The sequence below is a fragment of the Thunnus maccoyii genome, chromosome 5 (assembly GCF_910596095.1).
Source record: "Thunnus maccoyii chromosome 5, fThuMac1.1, whole genome shotgun sequence".
NCBI lineage: Eukaryota > Metazoa > Chordata > Actinopteri > Scombriformes > Scombridae > Thunnus > Thunnus maccoyii.
The window spans coordinates 1747622-1770272 of record NC_056537.1 but is presented as its reverse complement, the minus strand read 5'-3'; the positions used below and the strand labels follow the sequence as shown (position 1 = coordinate 1770272).

At 38.3% G+C, this 22651-nt stretch overlaps 1 protein-coding gene across 5 annotated transcripts in view; it reads right to left on the bottom strand.

Moving 5' to 3' along the window:
• ptprz1a (protein tyrosine phosphatase receptor type Z1a) overlaps positions 1 to 22651 on the bottom strand; it is a 105562-nt gene that overhangs the window by 42718 nt on the left and 40193 nt on the right. For all 5 annotated transcript variants that reach the window (XM_042410733.1, XM_042410734.1, XM_042410735.1 and 2 more), the window contains exons 3-8: positions 15195 to 15374; positions 11967 to 12118; positions 11346 to 11441; positions 7130 to 7196; positions 6882 to 7039; positions 2907 to 3057 (exon numbers count right to left, since the gene is read on the bottom strand). In XM_042410733.1, the coding sequence (XP_042266667.1) occupies positions 2907 to 3057; positions 6882 to 7039; positions 7130 to 7196; positions 11346 to 11441; positions 11967 to 12118; positions 15195 to 15374 (804 nt within the window). The remainder of the gene's footprint in view (positions 1 to 2906; positions 3058 to 6881; positions 7040 to 7129; positions 7197 to 11345; positions 11442 to 11966; positions 12119 to 15194; positions 15375 to 22651) is intronic.

Below are 22651 nucleotides of genomic sequence, written 5' to 3'. Positions count from 1 at the left end.
CAGAAGTAATGCAGATGACAGACACACTGCGGTCTGGGATTAACACAGATTAGAGAGGGGGGGGGGGGGCTGATGATCAATGACAACAGACAGGAGGAGGCTCCATCCTCCGCCCCCCCCCCAAAACACTGACACATTTCCTCCCGTACCGAACAGACCGGTCAGAGCTGAACATGTAAAGCTCTGCTCTCACTGGCTTCACCCTTTGACCTTTATCCTCTTTTTTTTAGGGGATCAAAGGGAAAATGTCAGAGCTGCTATAATACTGGAAAGAAAATCAGCCGTGTGCATGAATCTACCACTGACTGTGACTGTGATTGGCTCCAGAGGAGGAAGTTTGCATCTGTTGCTGCTTCAACCATTAGAGGGCAGAATGAGCCAGAAGAACATAAGTCAACATGTCTGATAGGAGCATTTATTCACCTGTTAGAGTAACTAAGTACATTTACTCAAGTACTGTACTTAAGTACAATTTTAAGGTACTTGTGCTTTACTTGAGTATTTACATTTTATGCTATTTGATACTTTAACTGCTACATTTTAGAGGGAAATGTACTTTTCACTCCTCTACACAACTGAAATGCTTCTTCATTTATAAAAAACATTAACTATTATAATTACTGGCCATGTATCAACAGCTGCTTTCACTCTGATTTTCTACTATCTTCACCTAACTTCACCTGGACTCCTCAGCATTAGTGTAATTACAGCGTTTGGAACTGCTTTTGCAGGCTTGGCTTTAGCTCAGCGGCTAAAATAATGTTTTTTAGAATACAATAAATAGTCTTTCAAACTATTTATTCAGCCAATAATAACAGTTTAAATATAATGCTAATAATATGAAATTCACTGAGCATGAGTAATCTGACTGTAAGGGGTTCTGGGACCTTTTCCTCACTCTCTCAGAGGGTCTAAGGTCGATGGCGGGATGATTTAATTTCAACCTCCTAATTAGATGTGATGAGAGTGTAACTGACAACACAAATCAGCTTTTACAAACAACTTTTTCCAGCGGACATCTGAGCTGCCAACAGATATAAATAACTCTTCAGATCATAAACACCAAACGATACACTGGTCTCAAATACCAGAACAAGCGCTCCCAAAAACCCCCCCCCCCAAAGATCAATACCACTTCATTAATAATTATCGAGTAGAACCAGCGTGCGGCGTGAAAATCGATGGTCAACCGAGTCACCCGTCCTCCCGCTGTCAGCGAGCTTCTATTTAGGTCACTGCGGTTCTATTCTTACCCTGCTGTCGTTTTATTCTCCATCATTTGCGATGCACTCGTCTCTGAGATCCATTTAGACTTTAATTAGCACTGAGCAGGTATTCTACACTCAGGCTGAGGTCTAAAACCAAGCTGCATTAATGAGGAACATTAATGTGTGTTACAATTAAATAGAATAGAACTTATCCTAATAAAATAAGTATAAAACCACGATATTTATAAGATAAACACTCGATGCAATCCAATACAACAGCTCCGCCGTTTCAGTTTTTGTTGACATTGACAGAAAGGTGATAATTCTACTTTATGTTTATAGTATTGAGGTCGTAGTGGGTGGTTTTTTACTGGAGTGTGTTATATTGAAAGTGTTCCTAATATTTTGTCCCCCTCATGTCCATTAATGGGGTGGACGAACGCTTGTACCTTTGACTTTTTAATCAAAGAACTAGATATTTCTCTATTCTCTCGTCCAGTGTACATCCTCACTATGGTTTACTTAGATTTATTAGATTTTATTTTGATCTTGGACTAAGATATATGGATATACTTTAAGCAAAACTCTGTGTTATCTCTGAGATAAAGGACGAGTTCACAAGTGTGTCTTAAACCAACAGTCAGGAGCCTAAATGAACAGTGAAACCTGTGTTTCTTGCTGTAATCATTCCTCCTGTTCATACTGACCATTAGAAGATCCCTTCATAATGACCTTACAATGGAAGTGATGGAGGATAAAATCCACAGTCTGAAGCTAATATGAAGCTTCAGCGTCCAAATGAGTCAAATCAAGTAGATATCTTTCAACGTTACAGTCTTTTTAGTGCCAAAGTTCCTCTTTTTGTTACTATACTTCCACCTGCAGCTCAACAGGGAAACACTGTCCGAGGAAACACAAAGAGGGAATTTGATGCTAAAAAGACTGTAAATGTGTCAGATATCCACTTGATATGACTAACTCAGACTGATGAAGCTGAATAGAAGCTTCACACAGACTTTTAAATGACTGTGTGGACACACTGTGGATTTTGGCCTCCATCACTTCCATTGAAAGCACATTTGAAGGATCTTTTAATATCCAGTATGAACAGGAGGAATGATTACAGCGAGGAAAACCTCTTTCACTGCTCATATGGACACCTGACTGTAGGCACACTTAAAGAATAGTGAATCTACCCTTTAAACATATTCTACAGGAAAAAAACTGTTTTGCTGTATAAACTTTAATGCTTCTGCAGATTTCACTAAACTAATACACATGAAAAGATCAGTGACGTTACAGAGGAAATGTCTTTGGCGCTTTCTTCAAACACTTCTGACAAATTGAATGCATTCAGTGTCCCTTTACAAGAGAGGAAAAGGCAAAATTGATAAATTGAGAGCACAAATTAGTTTTTTTTTTCCTCTGTTGCCTCTTCTGGACTCTGTAGTCACACATTTTCAGTACTGATGATTTAACTGGGAGAGTTTCATGCTGCTCTAAACTGTAGAAGAGCTCAACTGTGACTCATGTAACATCGTCAATGAGAAAAACAAAGACTTTTTTACTTTTTTACATTTTTAACCTCACTAATGGAACCTCGCTCTTAATCCCACAATTATGTTTTCTGATGTGTCCCAAATATTACATAAAATATAAATATTACAGCCCCACAGGGCCGCTGATGTGGCTGCGTACCTGGTGTGAGGACCTCCTCGGTGCCGGTGTAGGAGGAGAACACCTGTCCCATGAACTGCTGCTGCTGCTCCCTGTAGTTGTTCTGCAGGTAGTCCATCAGCATCACGTATCCGGCCTGCTGCATCGTCATCACCTCGCAGAACATCTCCAGCTGCCACACAGGAAGCACAACAACACCGTCAGCTCCTAATAACAACATGACGCTCTGAATAACAGCGACGAGTCTTACTGAGGGACCAGGAGCCGATCACATGATATGAATCACGCTGATTGATCATTTTATTTCCAACAGTGACAACATTATTGTAAATGAATGAAAAAAACCGTAAGCAGTGTTGGAAAAGCTTCTCTCGAAACACGATTAATGAATCTTTCCATCACTCAATACTAAAAATAGTTATATAATAGTAAAATAATAGTAATATATAAAAATAAATAATAGCAGTACCAGTTTAATTCCATTCTCTTTGACACACTGGTTCTTTGTTTCAACACTTGGATTTTAAGCTACAGCAGAGCTACACTAGTTAACTAGAGGAACTTGAGAAGTGTGTAACTATTAAAGCTACTTCAGAAAAACTAATTTTATTTTGTCTTTTTGACAAAATCCAGACCAAAGCTGGATCCCCAACAGAGCAAAGTGGCTCCAAAAGCCCAGATTTACTCCCTATCATCTGATTAATCATATATTTATTAACCCTCCTGTTGTACTCGGGTCAAATTTGACCCGTTTTCAAATGTTTTTATATCAGAAATGTGGATTTCTTTCATCTAATTGCCTGAAAATCGCATGGATGGTTCCATACCAAACACTTTGCAAGTAAAAGTAATGATCACTACTTTCACTGAATTTTAGGTGTTTTATTAAAATTTATAGCATCTGTGGACTTTTGTCCTCCGGAGTCAAAATTGACCCGGGAGGACAAAGACAACAGGAGAGTTAAACATTTGCAGCACTCTGACAGATCCACCATCCTTCATCTTGTGGTCCTGGTCTTGAAGAGGGACTCTGTGTCAGAATCTAGTTTTAATAGTTTTAGTTTATATAGACGTGTTGTAAAGTTGTATTTTATCAAACTGCACACAGGAAGCTGAGGGAGAGGTTGTATTACTGCATCATAGGAGTGTAACAGCTGCAACCAGCTATATCTTTATTATCAATGAATCTGATAATTTCTTACTTTAATAGAGGATTGATAGATCAGTGTATTAAATGTCATTAAATGTTTTTTTCTGACCAACAATCAAAAACCTAAAGATGATGAATTAAGTGTCGTGGAGAACTAGCAGATATTCACATGTGAGAAGCTGATACCGGTGAACTTTTGCTTAAAAAATATTGCTAATTAGTTTTTGTCAATCGACTAATCAATTAATCATCTGATCATTTCAGTTCTGGAGTACTACCATGTATAGTGGCGGCCAATAGGTGTTTAAAGAACAGCACTAAACACTTTTCCTAGTTTGTCCGAGGACTCAGTGTAGTAGAGTCTTTATATCTCTGAATAAATAAACAAATAAATAGACTAATTAAAGGAGATTATTTCTAAAATGTACCCATATTTTATCAGACCAGTTCATTACTGGTTCGGCTCTGCACATGAGATTTGTTGACAATAAGTAAAAAACGTAGAAATCACCAGAAACATCCTTTAAAACACAATAAACACATCAAAGTGACTCTCGATGTCTTTTATAACAGCACTACTAAAATAAAGTGTAAATCATTCACATCACACTGCAGCAGTTTGGAAGTGAATGAGCCTTAATTCTTGCTGGAATAGTCCTTTAACCTGCGTTCTACCTGCGTACCTGCTCAGGTGAGTCACTTCCCTCCAGTTACACAACACTCATCATGTGACTCACACAGCAGCAGCAGAGCCCATTAAGACCATTTACGGTAGTTAAAGTCGTGACTTTAAACTATTAGTTGCTGGAATGTAGACCAGCAGAGACACGTCATGGGGGTTTGGACAAAACCTGGAAATCCTTGAAGACCTGGAACAGCTAGCATATATATATATGACTGCCCTTACAGGGATCAATACATTTGTTTTAAATTGAACTGAATAAAGTGTAACAGGAGAATGTAAATGAGCTGAATCTGTCTTCATTAACTTGGCTCTGATGACTCATTTTATGTCTTTATTAGAAAAGAATAGCCCTGAGTGACACAAATTAGAGCTGCGATGATTACTCAATTAATCAATTAGCTGCCAGCCAATAAATTAATCTCCAGCTGTGTGTGGACTGTTGGTCGGGACAAAACAAGACATTGGAGGAGGTCACCTTGAGGCTTTAGGAAACAGTGATCGACATGTTTCTGACATTTTATGGACCAAAAAACTAACAGATTAATCGAGAAGATAATCAAAAGATTAATTGATAATGAAAACAGTCGTTAGTTGCAGCCGTTGATGGACAAAACCAGCCGGAGGTTCTGTGTGCACGTTCAGCGCTTACATCATGACAGGATGATTGAAACGGTAACGTGTTGTGTGAATTAACATGATGTACAGGATTAATAAAGTTGTACAAACATGAGTGTGTGTGTGTGTGTGTGTGTGTGTGTGTGTGTGTGTGTGTGTGTGTGTGTGTGTGTGTGTGTGTGTGTGTGGCCTCCTGGCTTATGACAGCTGTGTGTTCAGAGAGAAAGATCTGACGTCTGAGCCTCAGCAGGCGTCACACTGCAACCTTTTTGTTGGAAACCTTTTGTGTGTGTGTGTGTGTGTTTTCACATATTAGTACACATATCTGTGTGTGTGTGTGTGTGTGTGTGTGTGTGTGTGTGTGTGTGCATCAGTTTGTTTCGGCTTAAACACCGTAAAGATCTTTTGTGAGCCAATAGTTGTTTGATGTAATGACTGCCTATGTATGGCTGTCAATCACAAGTAGCCCGAGGGCAGTCACACACACACACACACACACACACACACACACACACACACACACACACACACACACACACACACACACACACACACACACACACACACATTACAGGCCTGTTGACAGCCTGTTGACAGCCTCGCCCCAGTACTTGTGTGTTTTCCTGAGCTCTGGTATGATAATTCCTCCTTTCAGTTCCTTGAACATGTTTCTTAAAAGGTTGTTTACAGACATTTCTGTAATTGTGTCACTTTGTTTTTTTTTCATTTTGAACAAAACCCAAAAGCTGACGTCTGGTTCTTAATGGATCACACCGGCGGTTATGTTTAGTTTGTGCCTGAAGAAGATCAGATTGATCCAAACGTTGCACAGCAACAGTAAAATAAAGAAGCGTTTTTCATTGTTGATTGTTTATCAGTTTCACCAGTTTTTATATTGATTTCTTTCCTTACAGGTGTGTCTGTTGGTTTCAATTCATTTCTTTGAAAATCAGCTTGGAGACAAGTTAAACTTATTTGACATTCTGCAGGTAATCCATCTTTATTCTGTGTTAAATGCTGATACACTTCCTACTGTAGGAACGCTTGCTATTTAGATTAACAGTTTATATGTTTGCATCTCCAACATGTGCTTTAGTGTATGAACATCCTGCATTTGTATTACATGGAGACTTTGTATTTTAGTATTTTTAAGGAGGTTTTAGGCTTTTACATGTTAAGAAATGATTAAATAAAAGATGGATAAAACAATTACCTGTCCACATGAAACAAAAAATACACTGCTGGGTTTTCTTATAGATCTTGTTGGTGTTACTATCGAAGGTTAATTGATTGTCTATTATAGTATCTAAGTACTTATAAGACTCCACAATGTCCACCTGATCACAGTGTCTCCAGGAGAGGAATGGTGACGTCTAAAATCTGGTTTTTGTCACATTTGGTTTGAAAAAAGGCTTCTTGATACCAAACTGAAAGGTTATTGACAACAGGACTGTAGGACAGTTCATCATTGTGCAACAGGCTCAAATTTAACAATGTGATGGTTTTCAAAGTCACTGCCATTTATTAAAAATGCTGCTTTCCTCACCTGTTCGTCTGAGATGGTCACAGTGTTCTTGAAGACGATCCACTCGACCGTCTCGCTGCAGGGCGGCGTGGTCAGAGAGCCGTTGTAGATGAAATATTTCTCCGTAGAGTTCGGGAGGAGACCTTGCGGTGCGAAGGGCAAAACCTCGGAGCTCTTTCCTGGACGGCAGACGAGACGACTTGAGTAAAACGCAACAGAAGAAGAAGAGATGAGAGAAGAGACAGAAGAAGAAGAGGAAGCTGACGTACCGTATCTGCTCACGCTGTTGATACCGTCTATGATGGCGGCGTAGTTCATGTTGTCTTCATCACTCGTCTGTGAGGAAGGAAAAAAAAACATAATTACCTCATATAGACTCTGAAACTGATGCCTTGCAGAGTTTAACACAGACCAGGTTCAACATTAGTAGGTTAGAAATCAATATTTACACATAGATGTAGTTATAAAACATACAGAATCACACAAAGAAAGTTACATTACAGCAGAAGAATTTGGCTTTAACCTCACATTTAAATCCTGAATCAAGCTGACTGAAGTTAAAGCAGTTAGAGGAAACTACAGCTGTAATTATTTGTAACTTTGGGCTGTAGTAGAAACATTGAAGGGTGATGTTCATCACCTGAACCTGAACAGGAGATCAGCTTAGAAATCTACCAGAGTTTTTTCTGTCATCTTGGTCCATCAATGGTGGAAAATAACTAAGTACATTTACTCAAGTACTGTACAAAAGTACAAGTTTGAGGTACTTGTACTTTACTTGAGTATTTCCATGTGATGCTACTTTCTACATTTCAGAGGGAAATATTGTACTTTCTACTCCACTACATTTATTTGACAGCTTTAGTTACTTTTCAGATGAAGATTTGACACAATGGATAATATAACAAGCTTTTAAAATACAACACATTGTTAAAGATGAAACCAGTGGTTTCCAACCTTTTTGGCTTTTGACGTCTTACAAAAAGCAGTGTGTAGTCGGGGTCACATTTCACATGTCTATGAGTTGTTAACAGCTCCACCAAATAGTGATTTTTCCCTCTAAACTTCTCACATGCTTTCATTTCAATAAATGTTCAAATGATCCAATATTTCAGCAAAAATCAAAGATTAGAGAAAAAGTCCAAAAAACTGAAAACAGATTTGTGTATCAGAACTTTGTTTTTTCTTCTTTCCTCTCCCATTAATCATCTCACCACCCCTCAGATTTATCTGCTGACCCTTTGGAGGGGCCCGACCCCTAGGTTGGGAACCACTGGACTAAACTAGCTAACTGTATATAAAGTAGTGTAAACTAGCTCCACCTCCAGCAGCTACAACAGTAACATGCTGCTCTAACACTGATGCTTCACTATTAATAATCTAATGATGTCATATATAATAATATATCAGTCAGAGGGACCAAACCACTACTTTTACTGCAATACTTTAACTACATCAAGCTCATAATACTTATGTACTTTTACTGCAATACTTGAACTACATCAAGCTCATAATACTTATGTACTTTTACTGTAGGAGGATTTTTCATGCAGGACTTTTACTTGTAATGGAGTATTTTTTCATTGTTGTATTGGTACTTTTACTTAAGTAAAGGATCTGAATATTTCTTCCATCACTATTGTCTACACACATGAATATCATTGGAAGTCAAAGTTAAAGGACTGTGCTCAGTGAAAGTTAAGCTAAATAAAAGTGGAATAATGGTACCACTTTTTTAAAGCATTATTTCTTTCACAATGCAAAGAGAAAGTACTGAGGTAAAAAAAAAGGGGGGGATGACATATGATAAAACCTCCAGGCCAGATTCAAACACAAGACTTTCAGGTTATATAACAGGTGCCTTTTCAACGACAAAGCCACCAGACTCCTTGCAACATGAATTTTGGAAAGTTAAAAATGTCCTAAGGAAGGCCAAGTTACCTGCCAAAGCAGCTGGCAGAGCACAAAAACAAAATTCACCAGCTTTTTTTGTGTTGGCTGGTAGTTTTCCCACCCTGCTTTCCACCCAACCTGCAGTCCACAAAACACACACACACACACACACAAACAGAGCCTGGAGCTTCACATCAGACGTTCTTCTGAGTTTCGTTCCAACATGGCCTCTGTTGGTTCGAACATGCCAACGCAGCCGGAGGCAACATGACTACACAAAGCAGAGCGCAGGAAAAGACAGACAAGTATGCATGACGGTCGGTACGAACCCCTGGCATCGAGCATGAAAACACTGTCAAGAGCTCGAAAAAGATTCCCGAGCCAAAAATATGAATCAAACTGTTCAAACACACTGCAGTCACTGAGGTATAACCGCTGTACGCTGCTGATACTTCTGCAGTGACTCTGATTCACTTCCTCAGTTCAACTTTTTCCTCCCCTACAAGAAGTCATCACTAAAGTCATCTTCTCTGCTTTAAACCTGCCAACTTTCAGCATCTCAGATACACCTTCTGGAATGACTCAAGTCTGTACATACAAAAATAGAGTATAATTTCGAGGTACTTGTACTTTACTTGAGTATTTCCATGTGATGCTACTTTCTACATTTCAGAGGGAAATATTGTACTTTCTACTCCACTACATTTATTTGACAGCTTTAGTTACTTTTCAGATGAAGATTTGACACAATGGATAATATAACAAGTTTTTAAAATACAACACATTGTTAAAGATGAAACCAGTGGTTTCCAACCTTTTTGGCTTTTGACATCTTACAAAAAGCAGTGTGTAGTCGGGGTCACATTTCACATGTCTATGAGTTGTTAACAGCTCCACCAAATAGTGATTTTTCCCTCTAAACTTCTCACATGGTTTTGTTCAGTGCTGAAGGAGGTAAAATTATCCAATATGTCATAAAACAAAGAAAAGATGCTGTCCAAAGTCCAAAAACTGAAAACAGATTTGTGCATCAGAACTTTGTTTTTAATCTGAAAACTAACTAAAGCTATCAGATAAATGTAGTGGATGAGAAAGTATAATATTTCCCTCTGAAATGTAGTTTTACTGGTAATGGAGTATTTTTACATTGCTGTATTGGTACTTTTACTTAAGTAAAGGATCTGAGTACTTGTTCCACCACTGCTGTTCACACAATGCTTAGCTAAGATCCCCATTAGTTTACAACAGTCGTTCCAGATTTAGAACTCAGAAAGTGGAAAATCCAGTTTATTAGCCCAGAGCTAACTGAGACAGCATCCCTGATGTGCATCCTGTATAGCCCAAAGATAGTCAGAAAAAAAGTGCATATTATTTGGAGGACATTAATCCTGACCTTAATGTAATGTAAACCCTGAGTTTGAGTTCAGCTAACAGTTGAGTCTGGTTCAAGTTAGCTACCAGCTCAAATAAACATCCAACTCAAAGTGGTTCAGTATAGATAACGCTTTATGTAGCTGTTAAAGGAGTTTGGCTCATGTTTAAGGTTGCAGCTAATTATTATTTTCATTATCAATTAATTTGTCGATTATTTTCACGATTTATTGATTAGTTGTTTGATCCACAAAAAGTCACAAAATGATGAAAAATGTCGATCAGTGTTTCTCAAAGTCCAAGACGACGTCCTCTAATGTCTTGTTTTGTCTACAACCCAAATATATTCAGTTCACTGTCATAGAGACTAAAGAAACCAGAAAATATTCACATTTAAGAAGCTGGAATCAGAGAATTTGGATATTGTCTTCTTAAAAATGACTCAAAACGATGAATCGATTCTCAAAATAGTTGGTGAATCTTTGCAGCTCTACTAATGTTAGCTAAAAGTCCAGTTTAGCTGGTAAAATAAGAGTGGTTCGTGTCTCTCTCTCTCTCCTTCTTTCTCTCTCAACCCAACTGGTCAAGGCAGATGTCCGCCCACCTAGAGTCCAGTTCTGTTCAAGGTTTCCTCCCATTTTCCTTCTCGCTGTCGCCAAGTGCTGCTTATGGGGGAATGTTCTCTGTAATTAAAGAGTTCAGTCTAGACTCTATGTGAAAAGTGCCCTGAGATGACTTCTGTTGTGATTTGGCGTCATATAAATAAAACAGACTTGACTTTCAGAGAGCTAACAGTTTAGTTTAGCTGTAAACCAGTCACTTCAATTTAGTTTAAACTTTACCAGGTATCAATACTGATTTGGTTAAGTGACGGTTATCAGCTAAAAAAAGGTTTAATTCAGGTTAACTTCAAGTTCTGGCCCCAGTTAAGTTAAGTTAAATCTCCTCTCCAGGAGATGATTTGTTGTTGTGAGTTGGGAAATGAGCCCAGTGTGGAATTTAAATGTAAATGTCTTAATTTTTACATTGTCGACCACTTTACTTTCTACCACAAACTACTTCCTCTGCTCCATCTCTGCAAACATCCAGAGCACAGAATAGGTCATTTGCCTTTTAATTCATACTTTACTGTTATGGGAGAGAAATGACAGTCAAGCCTATAAACAGGCCTCAGTGTTATCAGGATATCTGATTAACTGTCACCCACACAGACGCGCTCACCTCAAACAGCACGGCGAGCGCTGTGATTCTGCCTCCGGCCTTGATGGTTTCATCTAAAGAGTCGAAGCGATGAGCCTCATAACAGTAGATCTGCATCTATTGGAGCAAACAGAAATATGTTAAGCTACACAAACACCAGCAAGTCCAGTCATGTGTCACTAGAGATAAGCTGGGCTTTCAAATATGCTTCTGTTCTGTAGTTGCAGAGCTCCATGTTAAGGGTTGTGGTTATGTCAGCAACAAGCTAACGTTTAGAGAGTTTCCACTCCTGCTATTGTTCTCTCTGTAAACATTAATGACTGAGCAATAATATACAATAAGTATAAGTTTACTGGGTTAAAACAACTGAGTCTTAGAACTTTATCTTTATCTTGATGTGTCGAATAAAAGGGATTTTATGGCTGAGTCAGTGCAAACCACAGAGCTACAGATCTGAACCTTGTTTGACATATAATTGATTAATTTGAATATAATTAGGACCCGGGATTTGGTTACTAGTAGGAACTACATGGACCCGCCAAACAGCTCCAGTTATGTTCACACTGGAAACAATAAAAGCAAAAGCTCGCTATCTGAAAGTATCTTTACGGATACTGAGCTCCGTGTTTTAAGATGTCTCACCTCTAGAGGGAATTTGACTCCATCCAGACTGTGTTCGGAGCCCTCCGAGGAGGCGTTGCAGCGCCCCCAGTGGAACGTGATGCGCCCGACTTTGAACTTTGACCTGAGGCCTCCTCCGCTGACATAGAAGTCTCCGTCCACATCCACCGCCACTGGAAACAGAGAAGACACAGATTGTATGGAGACTGAATGAATTTTATGCTGCATTTTGAATTTTTTTTTTCATTTTTTAGAATTTTAATTCTTCTAGTTTTAGTTGTTTTTTTTTTAAAAAAAAAGTGTATTTATATGCTCAAATAACAAGACAAAAATCTCATAATGCATTAAAGGAGTAAAAAAAAGGATTGTGCTGTTGAAATTTTAAAAACCCCCAAAAAGGCTTATAAAGAAATCTCACTAAAAATGGAAAAAAAGAAGCAACAATATCTAAAATTAAAGTTTATCAAAAAAAGAAAATAAATATATACAAATTAGCACAAAGATACAGAAGAATATTGAAAAAAGACAAAAAAATACGGAAAAAATAAGTATAATTAACAATAATATCTGCCAACAATAAAATAAACACAATCTCTAATAATAAGATTAGCATATTATACAACTGATGAAAAATATAACTAGGAGAAAGAAAGGAATCCACAACATAAAACCAAACCATTATGATTTTTACAACTCAATTTTTCATCAAGTAAAACTACCAAAAAGTCCTGTAGATGAGACCTGAAACATGGAGTTAATTCCAATGAAAAGGTAAGAATTAGATATTCACCAGTAGTAGAAGAAGTACTGAGATCCTTTACTTGGTAAAAGTACCAACACAGTAATGTAAAAATACTCCATTACAAGTAAAAGTCATGCAAGAAAAATCCTACTACAGTAAAAGTACATAAGTATTATGAGCTTGATGTAGTTAAAGTATTTCAGTAAAAGTACATAAGTATTATGAGCTTGATGTAGTTAAAGTATTGCAGTAAAAGTACATAAGTATTATGAGCTTGATGTAGTTAAAGTATTGCAGTAAAAGTACATAAGTATTATGAGCTTGATGTAGTTAAAGTATTGCAGTAAAAGTAGTGGTTTGGTCCCTCTGACTGATATATTATTATATATGACATCATTAGATTATTAATAGTGAAGCATCACTGTTAGAGCAGCATGTTACTGTTGTAGCTGCTGGAGGTGGAGCTAGTTTACACTACTTTATATACAGTTAGCTAGTTTAGTCCAGTGGTTCCCAACCTAGGGGTCGGGCCCCTCCAAAGGGTCAGCAGATAAATCTGAGGGGTGGTGAGATGATTAATGGGAGAGGAGGAACTGGAGGTGGAGCTAGTTTGATAGCATCAAATAGAAATAACAAAGTAAAGTACAAGTACCTAAAAATTGTACTAAGTTAGGTTTATTAACATTTAATTTAACCATTTTTGTCTGTAAGTGCTGGAAAATATTTATATGAAATAAATAAGCAAAAGAAACAGGAACGTAGATGTTGAAACAAAGATGCTGTGACCATCAATCATGTAGATGAAGAACAAAAGGAGCCAAATTAGTTTAATAAAATTCTACAAACTTTTCCACCCAGATAAAATCTGTCTGTGGATTTTAAAGCTTTTGACCACAACACAGCCCAACCTCCAACCTCTCACTGAAACTGATGGATTATAAATGTAAAGAAGATCAGAAGACTTGTACATCTGATAATACTCCACCAACACCTGTATCAGACTCATCCAACAATGATTCAATCAACAAGAGGATCTTCTTTAGGTCGGTCTTTGTTTGACCCAACAAAAGGTTCCCTTGAGGATTCTTTGATGGTCTAAATAAAGGCCCTTTCATCTTCTATACTATACTGTACATCTCAGTCCACCACCTTGAAAGGATAAGGAGCGTGTGACTTATTTTTCTTGTGAATGCGCTCACGAAACCCGGTCTTTAATGTCTGTAAAGCCATCGATCAACTGAACACTCGCGTCCTCGTCACACTGAGGCCTGTGTTTGCTTTTGGTGCGTTTTCATTCTTTCCAGCGCTTTGGTCTGTATGTGGTTGGTCTCATTACTGTTCTCTTTGCTGTCTGCGGTCTGTATTATTATGCTTTCATTTAACCCGCTGTCTAAAATCCAATTTCCTCTCAAGGGAGGACAAATATTGACTCAACTTGTCGTTGATTCAGTCGTGTTGAAAAGTTTATAAAAAAGGCACGGAGCGATCCATACGCTCCGTCCATCATCTCTCTCTTTTTTTAAAACTGAACTCGTGCATTTGTGGCTGTGTATGCTCCTGACAGGCCGAGAGCTTTATAAAGAGTTTGTATGGATGGCAGTCTGTGCCTTGAACCTACACTGGGCCCATTTGTGTGCTGATAAAAACAGGTTTAAGTACTGTCGGCCTGAATCGTGCTCAGATTGTCCACCAAACATCTCCATTAATAAAAGCCTTTGGTGCAGCTGGCGACCGAACAACAACCACAACAGAGTGCTTCTTATTTTCGCTGAGAGTCCCGTTGCTAAGAAGCGCTGGACTCGTCTGTTTGGAGCTTTTCGAAAGGCGAGGCGGGATCTCTCTCTCTCTCTCTCTCTCTCTCTCTCTCTCTTGTCTACAATTTCACTTAACAATTGCCTTGAATGCACACTGTAGGTTATTGTGTTTCACGCCACTTAGAGAGAGGAAATATATAAAAGGCTCTCAATCCTGTCAAATGAGGAACTGGTAACTGTATCCTTTATAAACAGGACACCGCTGTATGAGAAAAGGCTTTATCGCTCAGTATCTATCCAGGAGAAACTGTCATTAGAAAAAAAAAAAACAGAAGGTCAACACTTTGGGATGGAAGAGAAAGAGGGACAAAGAGGAGGAGAAAGGAAATAAAAAAAGAAAATAGATGGTTTTAGTTTGTACCTTAAAGTGCCGCTAACGGCCGCTAGCTGCTCCAACTGACTCCCATTCAAAAAGCCTCAACGTCTCTCTAGAAATACTGAGTCAATCATTGTTTTCAACGAGTCATTCTGGTCTTAATCTCTAAATTCAGGCTCTCTAATACATTTGCTGATGATTTGAAGACTTATAGTAGCTTTGATGTCTGCTGTGCAGGCATTGATTGACAGTTGGCTCACCTGCTGCTCTCCTCGGACTTTTATCGCAATATATTGATTAGTTTTTCAGAAGTAAATACTTCTACAGACACATATGTGCTTTACCTAAAATGACAACCAGTAACCGATTGTTCTCACCAGTCTTGCCATCGTTCTTGATGGTCGTGCCGTCGGTCGTCAGGCTCTCCCAGCCGTCGAACCTCAGCTTCTGGTACTGCAGCTTCACCTGGGACAGGTTCTCTTCGATGTTGATGGGAGACTGCTTGGCGTTGCTGCAGGATGGAAACTTCTTGGCCCAGTTGTTTTGGTTTAATGTTCCTGGAGGACAGACAGAAACAAGTGTTCAGATGAAGCTGTTTTTTTTTTTGTGGAAAGCTCCAACATCAAAAAGGATTTAAGAGTTAGCTTCCAAAAAAGTCAGAACAGCAACAACCTTAGCAACGAAGGCTACGGAGGTGACAGCATGTGTGACCATCTCATGTCAGGTTGAAGCCCTGGCTTTTGACTTGCAGGGAGCATTTCTACATATCTCCATCTCAAGTTGTGAAACTTTGACCATGTTTAGCACAGACATCTGACTTCATAACAGCATATAATTAAGAGAAAAATCACAAAAAGCATACACAACAATCTCTAATCTTGATCTCTTGTTTAGAATTTGGCAGCTGGACAGTAAGCTTATTTTAATGAGTAAATGAAACAGAAATAGTAAAAGCTATATGTGTGTAACAAGCATTTCACTGTACAGGTGCAGATGATATTGTGCAGACTTCTCTCTCTCAGTAATTCTCCAATAACTGCTTACAGGTGTGCAGTTAATGAGCTAATAACCTCCAGCTGTTCTGCTGCTCGCCGGCTTTAACGCTAATATCAGCGCACATTTTTCTCTCTTACAGCTTTCATAAGGTCAAATAAGGTCCAATATTTTTTTTTTTTTTTAATGTTCAAGCAGACTTTTCTGAAATACAGCCTGCAGCGTTCGGCTGCTAAAAGCGAGAGCTCAGCATCGGGTTTCTTCTTCACTTCAAACACAGAAAACAGGCTGACATGATTATTATGACATAAATACAGTATGGAAAGTGTTTCAGCCGGGAATACAAATTATCCCCAACAGAGGAGTTCATTCATTCAATCACTGTGTGTCTCAGCTGCACCTCAAACTGAACCACACACATTTAATCCAGCAGCTCATGTTCACATCAGACTGATCTACAGATCAGAGCAGGTTTTTTTTTATTTTGGGGTTTATTGAAAAATAATCTGAGCAGCATGTGAGGTTCTGTTCGTATATCCTGCAGTGTGTCTGGACTAGTTCACATCTGCTCAGAGTTACATCTCTGAGACGGACACGGTAACATTTAGGAGATGAGACGCAGAGTGGAAGCTGCTGTCTTTCTGTTTGACTCGTTGAAACTGCAGCCGAATGTCTAAAATCCAAATAAATAAACCAGAGACACAGTCAAGCATCACTTCAGTCTCATAGAAATTACATTTAAATCATACTTCATTGTTCTCACAGTTACATTGTGTTGCAACTTTTGTCATTACGACGACAGGAAACATAATTCAGCTTTCTTTTCCCGCTAAACGTCTTTGCCGTTGCAATTTATTGGTGTATAAAGTAATTTCTAGGAGACAGGGTCGCTAATAAAAGTATGTTATTCTCCACTACATTGTTTAGTCGAGAAGGTTGCAAAGGAAACGTTATTGCTGCCTGCTGGATTATGTTCACTGTTAGCATCTTTTTCAATCCAGTTAGTGTGAAGTGCCACTTGTAAACCTGAGTATAAGTACTTTAATGAATGTAATTTTGTGAATTATATGTAAATACAGTACTGTGCAAAAGCTTTATGCACTTTAGGTGTTTAGATTCTTCTCCATTATGCAACATGATTAAGGGAACCCAAACACACAGTCAGACTCATAATGAACTATCTTCAGTGACGAGAACTTTCATAGAGTTTCTTCACCATCAATAAGTGAAGCACTGATTCCTAAAATGAGCTCATTATTTCTAATATTGATCCACCAATCAGCCCTCATGCCCTTATTAAAACTTATTCCCTCCCAGATGACAAACAATTCTCCCACCACGTTATAATAAAGGTATCGATGGCCAAAGCACAAAAACTCCTGTCTGCAGAATTTTCTGATTGGCAGATTTCACTTTGGTGTCAGACTCATTTCCACCGAGGGCCACATCAGCATCATCGTTGCCCTCAAAGGGCCAGATGTAACTTTTAAATGTAACTAAATGTAATGTAAAATAAATGTAACTACTCCTTAATGTTAAATAACTGTGAATGCGTTACTTATTCAAGTTACAAATATTATATATATATATTTGCATAGATGTAAAAAAAAATATGTTTGCTTGTTGCTTTGTAATTATAACATAAATCTTTTTAATTTGTCAGGTTATGACACATGACTCCATCAATCAACCATCAAACTATCCAAGAGAATAAAGAAAAATAACATCAAACACAAGTTATGACATTAACTTTGTTCAAAACTTTTTTGTCATAGTTGAGAGGGGCAGAATATTCTTGGCATCCTCAGCTCCGTGTTCAGTAGATTGTTCTCTTTGACCACAGACGCCTCATAACACAAAAGACAGACCGGTTTTTCTCCTTGAAGCACAAACATGTTTTCTCCTTCCCGTCTTTCTTGAAACTGCCTTCCGTCTGCATCAGTTTTTCTCTTTCTGGACATTTTGGGGTCATTATTTACTTGTTGGGAAAATCGCATTGATGTTGATACATTGCGGTCTAGCGGCGGGATACCGTCACTTCCTGGGTAACATAATCGCATGCATTGTGGGAAATGTAGTTTTCCGTCAATGCCCGCTTTTGACTTATTTTTTAAATTTATTTATTTATTTATTTATTTTACAATCAGACCTTTTTCTCTCACAGGCCACATAAAATGACGTGGCGGGCCACATTTGGCCCGCGGGCCTTGAGTTTGACACATATGACCTAATTGGTATTGTTAAACATAATATAGTAATATAGTCCAAAAACAGTGTATTAGGTATTGGGTATCCTTAACAAATAGCATTCTGCAAGAAAACTTTTTTTCAGTTTTCTCAAAAAAGTGCATTTTTCAGACAGGAAGTTTTCCTCTTCGACCTTCCATATCTAAATGATGGGTTTAACTTTATTCAAGACCAGTAATCATCATCTACCTGCCTGTAACTGCTTTAATGTCTTGACCTTTATTATTATTATATTGTTCTGTTCTGTTTATGACTGTTCCTGTTATCATTGTAAACTGATGCTGCTGGAAAAGTGCAGGTCTGCTCAGTAAACATAACCTGAATAAAAGTCACCAGCCGGCGTTCTTTACCTAAATTAAACCAGTAAACACCAGTCTGAGAGTCTATTTCATCCACATTCCTCCAGAAACACAGATGTTCAGAGTAATGAACCGTCTCAGTAATCTTGCAGATGTTTGCAGCTGTTTCACTCTATTGTGCTAATTATGTGTTGTAGTGTTGTTTCAGACAGCTGGTGTTGTGTTGGTCAGCAGGTGCATCGGTGGTCACATGACTCTCTGTCTTCGCTCTGATTGGCTTGTTAGAGCTTCTTCCTCCAGACAACACAAAAGAGCCCAACCAGGTCAGACAGGCTTCTGGGTCAGGGCAGATGATATTAGCATATCAATGGAGAACACACACACACACACACACACACACACACACACACACACACACACACACACACACACACACACACACACACACACACACACACACACACACACACACACACACACACACAGGAGCTGTAAACATACCCACACTTAAACCAAAGGGTGGATTCTCTGAGTTTCATTTTAAAATACTGTAGAATAAAACATGTGGCAGAAAAGTTCAAAGAAAAGAAAAAAAAAGACAATAAAAAACTTTTGTGGGATCTTAACTTCAATCAGTATTTAACAACTATTAGGAGCTTACAAGACGGTTCACAACTTTTCAAGTATGTTTAAACCAACAGTCAGGAGCCCAAATGAACATTAAAGCTGTTTTTCTCGCTGTAATCATTCCTCCTGTTCATACTGACCATTAGAAGATCCCTTCATAATGACCTTACAATGGAAGTGATGGAGGACAAAATCCACAGTCCTCCTTCTGTGCAAAAAATGTGTTTAAAAGTTTATCTGAAGCTAATATGAAGCTTCAGCGTCCAAATGAGTCAAATCAAGTAGATATCTCTCAATGTTACAGTCTTTTTAGTGCCAAAGTTCCTCTTTTTGTTACTATACTTAATATTCTGTAGATTTTGAAAAGTTTTTAAAAGCCTAAAGGCCAGTCCACATGTGTTTTGGAGCATTTCTGGAGTGATTTTGACGTCACACATGTACTGTATGTCGTGCGTCACCTTTCAAGGTCTATTATTATCTTCCTCCAAATCACACAAACACACTTCAGAGGTGTGGACTGGAATTTCATGTCTTGGACTCCAGTCAGATGGTGGTTTAACAGGGAGTTATGTGCTTCCTCAAGTCTTGTTGTGACAGTGAGGTTGCCAGGTTTGGTGGCATCACGCCAGGAAAGAAACCAAAACCAAAACCTGGGCTCAATGACAGCGCTACAGCCGGAGATGCTGCACAGAAGTTCAGGGTGGAAAGATACACTGCTGTTTGTTTAGAGACAGTTTTAGCATGTAACTCCCCCTAAAACTATGAACTGTGAAAACAAACAAATCAAACAAATGAGATTCAACGTGTTTATTGTGTTAAATTTAGAGATGTCAGTAGGTCTATTTGAACCAAGCTAGCTGTTTCCCATTGCTTCCAGTCTTTATGCTAAGCTAGGCTAACACATCCTGACTCACCTCTCTCTAAGAAGGACAGAGGCTAATGCAGGAGTCTTTCACAAAATGTTGAATTGAGGGAAAAATGGCATTAGCGAGGTGATCATGACTAATAAAGTTCAAGCAGACAGACTCATTGAATAAAAAATACACCTTTTTTTCTTCCTGTATGCTTCTTGAAAACTATTTTGTCCACTGAACAGATCAGCAGTTGTGATGTATTTATGATGTTCCTCAGTGAAGGGCAGAGACTTGATAATCAAGTGACGTCTGGGATCAACTCCTTGATCAACAAGATGCCAACTGTGTGTCTTTCCTGCCTTTGACCCCTGCTGGTTTGACCCTTTTGATCCTGTCTGAATGCAGTATCCCTGCCCCCTCCTGTCCCACCCCCACCCCACTACGCTGCCTTGATCCTGTATACAAAGGCCCTCCCTCCCTACCTTTTGTTTCCAGATCTTACAGTATAAAGTGTTTCCATTTCTTCTGCTCTGGGTCAGTCTACTGTATCAGACCAGTAAGCTCGCCGCATCTCCTGAATGCTATTAAACCACTTCCACCACAGCAAACTTTGAACAAGGACTTGAATAATTTTCTTCAACATCAGCCTTGTCCTGTAATATTTATAACAGAGGTCAGAGTTGGCATTATTGATTGATTGATTGATTGATTGAACAAATGGATGCTTCAGAAGCACTCACACACTGCTATCAATTGGTGTCTATTGGTGCTTTTCTCAACTTGTAGCTCGTTTTTTCCTCTAAATGATGTGAAAATACTGAAGATAAAAACCACCAAACTTGGAAATACATACATATGACTGGAAATAGATCAAACATGAGTAAGGCTTAAGAGGCTATTAAAGTGAAAAATATACTGTAAAGATTATATACTGTATATATAAGAGATTAAAAGGACGATTTGTCTTAAAACTGAATTTAATATGAAGCCTCTCATAGTTTAACTGACTTTCTGCTTATATGTACTTTTAAATAGGATCATAAATGTAAATTCAGCTCTTGAAGCCTAAATATTTACCTTCAATTTACTTTTAAGTAGCTATAAAGTTGGAGTTAGTTTCCACTACATGGCTATATATCACAAACAGTGTACATTATTCTGTATTTGTTGCAGCTCTTCATTGAAGCTATATGATGTTTAGATGTCTTGAGCATCATTTTAGACACTTTTAGTATCTTTGGAAACTTTGGGAAACTTTGTTATGTCAAAGGCACTGCACACTAAATCACCATCTGAAATACATTACATGACCAAATGCATGTGGACATCTGAATATTCCAGCTATATGTGATTAGATTAGATTAAATGATTAGTTGTCAACTATTAAGACAACTATTCTGATAATTTATCATGAAAATGTCCAAATTCTCTGATTCCAGCTTCACAAATGTGAATATTTTCTAGTTTCTTTAGTCCCCTATGACGGTAAACTACAAATTAATCATAAATGAAAATAATTGCCCTATATGTGATAGTTGAGCATGTGATTCTAAAACCATGAGCATTAATCTGCTGCTATAAACAGCCTCCACTCTTCTGGTTTCAGCCTTTCCAGCAGATGTTGGGACGTCGCTGCAGGGATTTTGCTCCCATTCAGCCACATTAGTGAGGTCCAACACTGATGTTGGGTGATAAGATCTTCCAAAAACCCATACAGCACTGTCATGTTGAAACAGGAAAAGGATAAACACAAATTGGAGACACAAACTTGGAACATTATTATCTAAAATACCACTGTAAGATAAGATTTACCCGCTTTAGAATTAAGGGGCCCAAACTGAGCCAGATGCTGAAAGCTGTCCACATACTTTTGGCCACACAATCTGTCTCCTCAACATCTAAAGAAAAACACACTTGTTTAACATGATTGCTCCATGTCAGAGGGAATCTGCTCCAGCATGTTTGTGGTTATTTCACAGTAAAAAGGCAACACACATACCTCAAAGCTCAGAAAAGAAAAGCAAACATTTGTTTAAGCTCCTGCCTGTTCTGACAGAATCTATTCATGCTGCTATAATGAGCTGATACGAGATTCAGACTGAAGGATACCGAAGGTGTGGAAGCTGTAGGCGGGACAAAAAAAAGTTTCACTAATGTGGGAAAGAACAAAGAGCAAGAAGAGATAAAGCTCTTAAACACCCAGGAGACCACATGACTGTAAACACGACTCACTATATTGTAATTTTTTCAACTACTGGTACATCCAGAAGTACATCCAGAGCAACAACCCCCCAATAGCAACCCAAAATCAAAAAAATAACAATTTCAAGCTGACTGTTGATGTTAAATAAATAAATACTTGAAACACTGTTCATGTCTTCCAGGAGAGACGTCTCAAAATATGCTCCGTTATGCCCCTTAACATTTCTGACGTGATCAACATGTCATAAGAACCAGTTCTGATTGACCATAAAAATAAATAAATAAAAATTTACTTTTTCAACAGGAGCTCCGACATCTGACAACAACCTTGTTAACTGTGGCGACCTGTCAGCGGCCGGAAGATAGGTTGGATATATGGTCACGTGGCTTCAGGCCAATCGTTGTCCAAGAAAGGACATGGGTGACACCATATTTGGTCCATTTATTAGAAAGGTCCAACTAGAGGGTGATACTTGGGTTATATATCCAACCCATCTTTGTAGATGTCCCATTGGCTGCTGATATGTGTCTGGATGTACATGATTGGTTGTCTTTTATATATATATTTTTTAAACTTTTTTTTAACCTTTTTTCATACCCAGCTTACTTTAT